Below are 12,299 nucleotides of genomic sequence, written 5' to 3'. Positions count from 1 at the left end.
GCTGCCCCCACCAGCAGGAGGCCCAGCACAACCTTGGGGAGGTTGCCCCACCAGCAGGAGGCCTCGCCAGCAGGTTAAGTCCAACCCCGATCCACAACTATCACCCACGCCAAAACCCTCAAATACCAAACTCTACCAACTGCTAGCAGCAAAACCCGTGTATTGTGTGTAGTCTGCTGTTTATTATACCATATCACTTGATTGTGTTTATTGGGTCTCCTAACTGTGACATGTCAAAGTAGTAGCCTACAGTACCATCTTGTGGTCAGCTATTGAACTGAGCAGAATTATGATGCTGCAGTCTTCCCTAATATTTTTTTTTGCAAGGGACATGCATGTAACCTACTCATGTAACCAAGATGATAATCAACCAAGATGACATGTGCCATTTAGAACCTTTTTAACAGGCAGTTCAACCTGGTGGTTATTTTAAACCCATTTCAAATTAAATTAAACCTATACATTTTACTTGGCATATTGTTATCATCTCAAAATGCCAGTTTGTAAAATTATCATTGTTTTCATCTCAAACACCTAATTTAAGAATGATTAAGCTACTAATATGTTGTTTTACAATTTTAGAACTTTAAAAATATGCTCTAACTTCAGTTGAGGAATGCTATTTATTTGTTTGATAATGTCTGTAAATACAAAAATCCTTTCAAATTTATAAAGTTACTGTTGTCTGTTATCTTCAAAACATAATTTACATGTAATTGTATTAAATTAATATAAACTTATATATTTTTTATATACATTTGAAAATTTATATTTTGACACACAAATGTATCATATTTGATATCCATCCTCATGTAATGCTATCTTCCATTAAGGTACAGTAAATGAAGAAGACAAAGTCATTTTAGATTTAAAAAGTCTATGCCAATTCCAAAAAATGTGTATACTCTTAATTAGTCAACTCAACCTGGCTGGCTGAGATGCATCGTGGTTGAGTTGCATGCAATATCATTATCTATCAAAGCAATGCTAACAAAAATTCATTTACTGAGACTATTCTAGATATTTTGAGAAAGAAAAAAAAATCCAGATATTTTTTATTCTTCTTGCTGTGCCAGTTAAAGTGTAAATAATTTGTATAGTCTTGATAATAATGAAGTTTAACCTGTGCCCTCCATAGATGCTGAGTTGGTGGATGAACACAGGTCCCAGCTCATTCAGAGGGTCACCATGGTGATGCCTATAGCTGATGAGCTGCTCGCTGAAGGCATGATTCATAAAGAGATGTACTCCAACATCAGTGCTGCCAGGACTAATCAGGACAAAATGAGGGAGCTCTTTAAAGCCCTCCACTCTGGAGGAAACAAAGTGAAATCTGCCTTTCTCTCCACACTGAGGGAGAATGAACCTAATCTGGTCCAGGATTTGGGTGAGTGAGGATGTACACAGACATGTAATCTTGAGAGACAGTTTGTAGAGGAAAAGGTGAAACTGACTGTTGTGTTTTAACATTTTCAATGGATTATTAGGTTGTAGTCAGAGTCTGCCACAACAATATCTTGTGTGAAAACTTGTACTGTAATAACACTTTAATGTGAGGTATTTATTCATTATTTGTATAATTTACATAGAATTCCACATCAAACAAGGAGATCAACAAGGTAAGCCATGTCTTTTCCACCTATGTAAATATCAACATTAATATGATTCAAATAATATGATTTAAACATTGTTTGTTTTCAACAGAAAAATGTGTAAAATTATGAATTGACTTTCTGTTATCGTATCAACATGTAGCGGACAAAAGCACAGCAACCCTAAAGTACAAGGAATTCATCAGAGGTGAATATGCCACAGTGCAGGAGTACAACTCTCTCCCTGGAGAACATGTGAAGCTAGATGATCGCTACACTGAGCCCCTGATCATCCAGAAACACCGTCAGCAGAGAGAGAGAGAGGAGGAGATCCGCTCCAGAGGACAGAACTTTCATCAAGTCATGGACCAGAGGGACAGCGAGGCCTACAAGAGTACCAAAGTGGAGCGGCTGTTTGATCCAGACGAGCACGGAGACATTCAGAGAACAGTGATACTGCAGGGCCACTCTGGAACTGGCAAGTCATTTACCAGTCAGAAGATCATGTCTGACTGGGCCTTTGGAAGACTTTACGAAGACCGATTTGACTTTGTTTTTCACCTGAGGTGCAAAGAACTGAACCAGGCCACTGGGAGAAAAGTCTGATGGATCTGCTTAACTACGATCAGAGTTCATCATCAATGATCAAGCAGGTCCTTCACCAGTCTCCTGAGAGGGTTCTATTCCTGGTAGACGGCTTTGATGAGCTCAAATTCTCACTTGATGTACCTAAAGACTCCCTTCCCAGGGACCCGTGGACACAATGCTCCCCGAAGTGACACTGAGTGGCCTGATATGGAAACATATCTTACCCGAGTCCTTTCTGCTTGTCACCACCAGATCCACAGCGTTGGACAAACTAAAAGAAGTGGTCAAACATCCAGTGAGATACGCTGAGATATTGGGCTTTTTCGGAAGAAGGCGTGAAGGTCTACTTTGAGAAGTTCTTCAAACAGAAGAAACACTCACATCAAGCCTATGACTTTGTGAGGAAAATGAAACCCTTTTCACCGCATGTTTCATTCCAGTCATCTGCTGGATCATTTGCACAGTTTATAGGGAGCAGTTTGATGAAGGCACAGAGATGATACAATCACTGGAGACCACCACCTCCATCTTTGTTGAATTTGTTGACACTCTGTTGAAGCACCACTGTCAGGATTTAGGTCAGTCAGCTCTTACTATCCTCCAAGGACTAGGCAAGCTGGCAGAACAGGGAATGGAAGAGCAGCAGGTGTCATTTGACCATGATAGTGTGTCACAGACAGTGTCAGATCCTTCCAAAGTCCCCTTCTTGTGTAAGTTTCTCCAAAAGAAAAGAGTAAGTCAGACCACTATGTACAGCTTCATGCACCTCAGCTTCCAGGAGTTTTTCACAGCCCTCTCATACATGTCACTGGGTGATGAGGAAGCTCAGGAGAAAGTGAGAGAGCTACTTTCCAAGGTTCGACGTGGAAAAGAAAACAGTCACCTGCTACCCATAGTTCAATTTCTCTTCGGCATCGCAAACAAGGAAGTTGCAAAACGACTGGAGGAAAAACACATCTCTTGTTCTCAAGGAATTTGGACCCAGCTCAAACATTTTATTCTGGAAGTCATTGAAAAAGGAAAGGAGGATCGAATCGTTAGACGTACAATGCAGCTTTTCACATTTCATTGTCTATATGAGCTCCATGCAGATGATTTTGTTAAAGAAGCCATGGAAACATACACAGATATTCATCTGACCGGGACTCCCATGACAAACACAGACTGTTGGGTGTTGAGGTATTGTCTTCAGCACTGCAAGTCCATTGAAAGTCTTGGTCTGAGTGGGTGCAACTTAACTGCAGAGAACATGAAAATGCTTTCACCAGGGTTGAGAAAATGTAAAGATCTTGTGTGAGTATTATTGCTTTTTCCTTTCTCACCTAATAATAATAATAATAATGTAAACTGATTTATGCTCAGTATAATGTTTCTCTTGGAACCTCATAATGTAGCCAAAATGTTTAGTTTGGACATGGATATTTATTCTAATTTAAACTAATTATTTCAGACACTTCAGTCACTCAACTGGTTGTTTTTGGGACACTGTTTGTAGGTTGCAGGTGGACGACCTAGCCGATGATGATTTAGATGGTCTGTTGACAGCGCTGGGAGAAGGAAAGAGTTTGGAGCTGGAGTAAGAATCACATGATCTTTACTGTAACATCAAACCTTATTCACCCTAAACAGTTTTCCAGTTTAATGTACTGCATCTCTACATCATCAACCTCAGACCAATTCATACCAATTATATGAATAATCATTTCTCAATAACTTTTCTACCATCAGTCTACTACTTTGAAACAACATTATTCAAACCACACTAGTCTGTTATTAGTGATGGTTCACACAAACCTTCAACAAATATCCTTCATTAAGGTTGATAATCAGATTCATATATGCGTTTGATAAATAAATATTACATTTACTATTCATGTTTCTGTTACCATATGGATGTTTTGGGGACTGTTTTTAAAATAAATTGTGTTTTCTGTGCCTCACTCCAATTTGTCTGTATTTTTCAGTCTGCATAAGACCAACTTCTCTGATGAGAAAGTACAGGACTTGCTTGTTTGTCTCACTAAACACAAAACCAGAAAAGTTCAAATTGGAGTGAAGTCCATCACCAGCAATACAGCTGACAAATTCATGTCCCTCATCAATAAGGCACATGGAGTCTTGGAAAGCATAGAGTAAGTCTAAGATCTTTCATTCATTTAAATGATATATTGTATGATATATTATCAGTTGACTGGGAGTTACATTAAAATGGAAAAGACTGCATCTGAGCAGGCAGTATAATGTCTGAAATAAAGTGTTATAATGCCCTATATGAAAAGCACCGTCATGTTTGGTGTGCAAGACAGAGTAACGTGCATTCCAGGAAGCACAGGGGAATTAGAATGTACCCCTTGATGAGCACATATAGTGCACTATTTCCTATTGACAGTTTCCTATAAGGCATTATAACACTGCTTCATAAGACATTAAACAGCCTTGGTCATATTGCTCTAGGAATGTGGTCATTCTTCGAAAGTGTATGTACACCAATGGAAAAATGTGCATATGACTTACAAGCTTCACTTACTATTACTGATATGTGAGTGTCGCAAAATCTATTAGCTGTACGTCGCCCTGGATAAGAGCTTCTGCTAAATGTCTCAAATGTAAATGAAGTGTAGTCATAGATGTCTGTGAGCAGTTGTTAGCAACTACTGTATGTCATGCATCACAATGCTTTATGCATTGATCATAAGGCATTATAAATGTGCTTAATGCATTATGAGGATATTAATGGAGATTATTTATGGGAAGTGTTACCAAAATTGAACAATACATAATTTCCACAATAATACTGTATATTAAATTGTCAAGAATATGACTTATCACTGTTTCCTCAGGCTTCATAGTTGTGGGAATGTTGCATTGAGTGTCCAGCTACAGAAAGATGGAGTGAGGTGAGTATCTTTTAATATTAATTGAAAGTAATCTCGGTTATAATCTTGCATTATTTGGTCAGATGCTTGATAGTCTGTCCACGAGAGACTAATTAGAAATGTGTATTTGAATGATGTTGCATGCTATAGTTGTGACATGAAATAAGATGAACAGTTGCAAAGAGGTTAGTTATATTTATTTGATCAGTGGATAAATAAATGTTTTTGCTTGTGAAAGTAATTTTAGTTTATTAAGGTTGATTACTTCTTGTTGATTAAGTTATTCATTTAATAATTTAAAAAATATATTCTGTGAAGAACTCCCCAAACTCATCTTAGGTTGAAAGTGTCAGAACTACGAATGATCTGTGTCTTCATCCGAGCATCTGGCTACAGTTTGAGTGATGTAGAGTAAGTATCATTTCACATCTTTAATACCAGGAATCACACATTAACCAGTGGATATCTGAATGTATTGTACATGTAATGAAGGCGGTTTAGTGAGGTACATTCAAGTGATGAGTCTGGGACCTGACTACTTGCTTTGTCTCCCCATGCTAATGCCTAGGCTTTAGCTCACCGTGCTAACCCAGTCTAGCGATGCACGGGAGACCCAGCTTCGAACCTGCATAAAAGATACACAGCTGTGATTTACCAATACTCTTTGGCCTACTTGTTGCACTCAAGTTTAACTAAAGAAGTGATACTGTATCACAGTTTAACTTCCTCCTATGAGTAATGTGTAGAAGTAAAGGTGTAGCAGTGAAGAGCGTTGGACCAGTGATCGAAAGATGGCTGGTTTGAATCCGCGGTGAAAAAGTTAATTGCTTCTGTAAGTTGCTCTGGATACGAGTATCTGCTAAATAACTAAGTAAATAAATATATTTATTTGTTCCTGATGACAGGTTGACTGTGTGCCGTGTGGCAGACCTATCAGACACTGACGTGGATGACCTGCTTGCAATCATCCACCCTGTAGATAAATTAAGGTGAGGGAGTCTTAGTGCTGTACTTCCTAATTTAGCAAATCTCAAATACCTAATGTGAGCCTTTCACTGATGAATTGCGTCACATATCCTTTAAAAAGCCTTGATATGTGACTTGCTGCCATATAGTAATTAACTTTGCTCAACATACCGGAGCCAAACAGTGAATAAACATTCATTGGTATTCAATAATGTGTACAGGATTAAAATAATGTTGTATTTGTATTGTATTTCAGGTTTACTATTGAACACAACGATTTAAATGATTGCGATAGTTGGAGTGATGTTCTACAGTTCCAGTCAGCAGTCGGAAGCATTGAATTAACCCTATCTGGCAATCCTGTATTTGACTTGAGAAGCTTCTTTCAGCTATTTCCCACTCAACAGTAAGGACTACGGGCTTCAATAAAATATCCACAGTACATTCATGTATTGTATAGTCTGCACACAAATACAAACATACTGTATGTCAAATATTTTCTTTATCATGATTTGATTACTGCCTGTTTGTGTATTTCTGTCATTTGAATGACCTCTACCAGTCCAGAGTGGGATGAGCATGTTGATGAACTGATCTCGCTGCTTCACCATGACACCTCTCTGGAGGAAATAACTCTGATGGTGAGCAGCATGACAGAGAGGTGTGCTACCAGTGTAGTCCGTCTCAGCCAGGCCTGTCCAAACCTAAGGACGATATCGTGAGTACAACATACTATATTACCAGTCTGTGTTCACATCCTTGTTTCAGTGTTACTGATCCACTCATGACTCTTCTATTCTCTTTCTCAGCGTTAATGTAATCGGTTTCTTATTGGAGGAAGGAATACAATGCTTACGTGAATCAAAGACGCGCCCAGACTGCACGTTAGTCGTCACAGGGTAAGCATGCACTTCCTGTATATTATATCGGTTATCTGAGGTTTAAATTAACCAATTTAAATCAGCTGAAGTCAATCACAAAGTGGGAAACTCATAATTGGTGTAAATCATCTCTTACCTCTGCAGGCAGAGATGCAGGAAGGCTACTGTCCAGTGTACTGACAGAAAGGACTGGATGCTCAGTTGTAATGATTTTTTTCAGTGCACTTTAGAAGGAGAAACATTCTCAGAGACAGATTGTGACGATTATCCATGTTGTAATATTCTATAGTGACCATGACAAAAGCCCTGTTTATACCTGGAGCTAACATCCTGTGTCCTGATCTTGTCCACATTCTGATTGTGTCCACATTTTCAGAAACATGTCTACACATAGATAGTATGTGTGCCTAACTACTCTGATCACAATCAGGTCACAAATAGTCTCCACCTGTCTAACAATGTGGGCACAATCAGAATGTAGACAATGTCAGGACAAAGGAAACATTTTAGAACCAGGTATAAACTGGGCTTCAGACGGTGGATGGATGACTCTGTATGGACAAAAGGTGCATTTCTCTGCCCAGGCGTTGCTGATGCATGCCAGATCTTAAAACGCCTGCATAGGTATTTTACATATCAGCTAACCACATATGTTAGGGGAGACTGGTGTTGGTTGTCACAGTACTAAGGAATTACTCCCAATTTAAATGGCGTCGGTACGGCAACTCCACAAGGCGCATCAAAGGGCGATATGCTGAACGAACTTCTGGATGCACACGGTCTGCCCTCCAAGACACCTACAACACCAGGTGTCGCAGGAAGTTCATGAAGATCATCAGCCACCCGAGCCCCATTCCCTGTTCTCCCAGCTTCAGATCATCAGCCACCCGAGCCCCATTCCCTGTTCTCCCAGCTTCAGATCATCAGCCACCCGAGCCCCATTCCCTGTTCTCCCAGCTTCTCCAGCCACCCGAGCCCCATTCCCTGATCTCCCAGCTCAGCCACCCGAGCCCCATTCCCTGTTCTCCCAGCTTCAGATCATCAGCCACCCGAGCCCCATTCCCTGTTCTCCCAGCTTCAGATCATCAGCCACCCGAGCCCCATTCCCTGTTCTCCCAGCATTCAGATTCAGATCATCAGCCACCCGAGCCCCATTCCCTGTTCTCCCAGCTTCAGATCATCAGCCACCCGAGCCCCATTCCCTGTTCTCCCAGCTTCAGATCATCAGCCACCCGAGCCCCATTCCCTGTTCTCCCAGCTTCAGATCATCAGCCACCCGAGCCCCATTCCCTGTTCTCCCAGCTTCAATCACACAGACACGGGCAGTGCAGGAGCATCATGGCAAAAACTGTCCAAAAGAAAGGCCAAGAGCTTTACCCCCAGACCATCAGTCGGTTGTATAGCCCCCTCAAAGCTCTTCACCCCCCCAATGGACATTCATCACTGCTGAAGTTGATATCAAGTATAGTAATATTATTTTTATTCCTACTGTACCATTCAATCACACCTACAACCCAGTACACATTACTATTAAACAATCTGAAATGGTTAACATTGTCAATTCATGTCAGCGTGGAATGTAGGGTTGGTTGTCACAATCCAATTGCCTGACGACACACCCTAAATTTAATTACACTGCTCTATCATTCCATACGTTCAGTCTGAATCTACCATCCTAGAAGTCATGTGTGACTTCAAAATGAGAGTCGTTGTACAAAACACATTCAACAGTGATTGGATTGTCTCTAATAAATCTAACCAATTAGAGTATCGAAGTTGATGACATCACCATCTCTGGCCAAACCCATTGGTTTCTGGAACCAATCAGAACAGTCAGTTCGGCTGGAGCTAAGTGGATGGGTAGCCAGGTAAACAATCAAACCCATTGTAACATATTGTTGTGGGACATTGCGACTGCACTGTTGGAGGTAAGAACACAAGCATTTCACTACACCCGCAATAACATCTGCTAAATATGTGTATGTGGCCAATACGATTTGATGCCACTCTCTCACACACACCTGTACAAATGCATGCATAGACACACACACACACACACACACACACGTGCTTACTCAAAATGTCATATGTTATTCGAGGCATAAAATGCTGAAATTTGTTAGAAATATCCTTGATCAAAGAACAGCATTATAAGACTGTGTATACTATATTGCTTCATTTTCTGATATAAAATAAATAAACTACAAGCAAACATGGTGCCAACCAAACCCATACTGTGTGACAACCAACCCTGGGAAGGGACTGGTTCAGAGTTCAGGCCTGGTGTAACGCTCATTCCTTCGACGATGAACACAAATTCGACCATCACCCCTTGTGAGACAAAACCGCGACTCGTCAGTGAAGAGCACTTTTTGCCAGTCCTGGTCTGGTCCAGTGACTGTGGGTTTGTGCCCATAGGCTACGCTGTTGCCAGTGATGTCTGGTGAGGACCTGCCTTTACAACTGGCCTACAATCCCTCAGTCCAGCCTCTTTCAGCCTATTGTGGACAGTCGGAGCACTGATGGAGGGATTGAGCATTCCTGTGTAACTCGGGTTGTTGTTGCCATCCTGTACCGGTGTGATGTTCGGATGTACCGATCCTGTGCAGGTGTTGTTGAACGTGGTCTGCCACTGCGAGGACGATCAGCTGTCCGTCCTGTCTCCCTGTAGTGCCGTCTTAGGCGTCTCACAGTATGGACATTGCAATTTATTGCCGTGGCCACATCTGCAGTCCTCATGCCTCCTTGCAGCGTGCCTAAAGCGTAGATGAGCAGGGACCCTGGGCATCTTTCTTTTGGTGTTTTTCAGAGTCAGTAGAAAGGTCTCTTTAGTGTCCTAAGTTTTCATAACTGTGACCTTAATTGCCTACAGTCTGTAAGCTGTTAGTGTCTTAACGACCGTTCCACAGGTTCATGTTCATTAATGGTTCATTGAACAAGCATGGGAAACAGTGTTTAAACCCTTTACAATGAAGATCTGTGAAGTTTAGATTTTTATGAATTATCTTCGAAAGACAAAGTCCTGAAAACGGGACGTTTCTTTTTTTGCTGAGTTTACTTGGCAAAAGTATACATGCCTCTTACGAGAACAAAGAGCACTACCTGCTGGGCATAAGACAAAGTCAAGGAAGTTTTAGGGCTCGATTCAAAATCAGATCCAACACTGAATCTTAATTGTATTTCTTTGATTTGTCACATCCTCTCCTTGCCTCCTTAAAGCACATTGGAGAAGGACCGAGGGGGAAAACCTCAGATCTATTTGTATGTGCTTCGAGAATGAGATGAGAGATGAGATGAGGACGTGACGAGGACGACACGAGGATGTGACGAGGACGACACGAGGATGTGACGAGGACGACACGAGGATGTGACGAGGACGACACGAGGATGTGACGAGGACGACACGAGGATGTGACGAGGACGACACGAGGATGTGACAAGGACGACACGAGGATGTGACGAGGACGACACGAGGATGTGACGAGGACGACACGAGGATGTGACGAGGACGACACGAGGATGTGACGAGGACTGATGGTTTGGTTAGCTAAACTAGCAAGTCTGTTTGGTTACCACGGCAACTACTTTAGCAATCTAGTGAACTTGCAAGCTACTGTACTTCAGTGGATGATGAACACATTTTTACCAGCAAATGAACAAATGTCTAGCGGAAAATGTGTTCAATTATAGCTGTGGGATAATCGATAAAAGGGATAATCGAATTGGGGCTCTAGAAAGTAATGCAACTCTGTGGAAGCAGTGTTGCCAACTTACCGACTTTGTCGCTGTATTTAGCGAGTTTTCAGACCCCTCTAAGCAACACATTTTCAAAAAAGGGTCCTGCGACAAATCTAGCAACTTTTTCTGGTGTTATTGGAGACTTTTGGAGACTCTGACGTGAAAGCACTTATCATTCTTACTCTTCTAAACGAGCAGCGGGTGCTGCCGTGGGCCCCAACCCTGTCCCAAAGCACTCACAGGCGGCCCAGTCCTCGCGCAGCAGTCCCTCCCAGCTGCAGTCAGAGCAGGAGATGTTCACCCCTCCGCATCCAGACTGCAAATGAATCGGGCATGCGGGTACACAAAAGAAAACAATTAACCTGAATTAGGGACAGACTAGTCACCATCATTTTCTCACATTGCCATTGACCGTTTTTTATATTGTCTCTTTTTGGTCCATTTAGATTGTTAATGTAGATTTGAATACAATTTTTTTATTTTTTATGTTATGGTTAAAAATGTTCATGTTTTACTGTGACTTGTTGTAGGCTACTACGTGGACCATGAGGTTAAAAACCAAACCAAATTAAGAAAACGAAACAAAAAAACTAAAATGAAAACGAAGTAACTCCGCCAGAGTGTCTCTTTTGGGTCAGTTTTGCCGGTCCCAAGCCAGGATAAAGGAGGAGGGTTGGAATTGGGACATAAAAAAACAAGAATCGACAGAAGAAAGTTCATTTGTAGTTCTAATCATATTTAGGGTGTTTTTTTACTCACTTTTTGTCTCTCCCACGACATTATTCCTCTCTCCTACAGCGTCCATCACAATTTCATGCACACAACCGATTATGCAAATTAGGCAATGACGTCATTTAGCAACTTCTAGCAACTTTTAGGACAGCCAATAGCTACTTTCCTTACTGAGAAGTTGGCAACACTGCGTGGAAGGTCAGTCCACTTCGCTAGCGCGTTGTCTAACACACCTTCCACGTCGTTCCCTTATTTTCCATAGAACGCATAATAGCCCCTCGTTGATTATCTCTTACTATCAGTTATTTGAGGCTTGAATAAACCAATGAATCAACTGAAGTTAATAATAGGGTGTGCCACTTCTTCAGGTGTTAATCATCCCTTACCTCTGCAGGAGGAGATGCAGGAAGCTTGCTGACCAGTGCTCTGAGGAGAAGGACAAGAGGCTCAGTTGTAATGACAACGTTTTACTCGCTCTACATGGAGAATCATTCATAGAGATTGTGTTAAGGCATGGGAAGGAAAGCGGTATTGATGACACGTGGAATGGGAACGAAATCAATATTGATGACATGTGGAATGGGAACGAAAGCAATATTGATGACACGTGGAATGGGAAAGAAAGCAATAGGCCTGGAGATTATATAAAGTGTAAAGGGTGTTGTGTTGTTGGATAGTGACTATGATGAAGACAACAGAGATGGTGTAAGAAATATAACAAGAGGACAAAGACAACAGAGATGGTGTAAGAAATATAACAAGAGGACAAAGACAACAGAGATGGTGTAAGAAATATAACAAGAGGACAAAGACAACAGAGATGGTTATAGAAATATAACAAGAGGACAAAGACAACAGAGATGGTATAACAAGAGGACAAAGACAACAGAGATGGTATAAGAAATATAACAAGAGGACAAAGACAA

General features: G+C 41.2%; 2 protein-coding genes across 5 annotated transcripts in view; both read left to right on the top strand.

The window, feature by feature from the left end:
• The window catches only part of LOC118376224 (cell adhesion molecule 3-like), a 218,397-nt gene that overhangs the window by 120,250 nt on the left and 85,848 nt on the right, over positions 1 to 12,299 (top strand). The window lies entirely within an intron of this gene.
• On the top strand, positions 1,143 to 12,227 carry LOC118372783 (NACHT, LRR and PYD domains-containing protein 1 homolog). Its single transcript, XM_052476228.1, is given in 16 exon segments — positions 1,143 to 1,387; positions 1,590 to 1,619; positions 1,756 to 2,184; positions 2,187 to 2,366; positions 2,369 to 2,499; positions 2,501 to 2,582; positions 2,585 to 3,473; positions 3,676 to 3,756; positions 4,145 to 4,312; positions 5,021 to 5,077; positions 5,375 to 5,467; positions 5,962 to 6,045; positions 6,279 to 6,428; positions 6,585 to 6,740; positions 6,832 to 6,921; positions 10,123 to 12,227. Coding segments are annotated over 16 exon segments (2,880 nt in total). The 5' UTR covers positions 1,143 to 1,188; the 3' UTR covers positions 10,184 to 12,227.

The sequence above is a fragment of the Oncorhynchus keta genome, chromosome 23 (genome assembly GCF_023373465.1).
Source record: "Oncorhynchus keta strain PuntledgeMale-10-30-2019 chromosome 23, Oket_V2, whole genome shotgun sequence".
NCBI classification, from domain to species: Eukaryota; Metazoa; Chordata; class Actinopteri; order Salmoniformes; family Salmonidae; genus Oncorhynchus; species Oncorhynchus keta.
The sequence above is the reverse complement of the archived record's forward strand: the minus strand, read 5'-3'. Positions and strand labels throughout refer to the sequence as shown.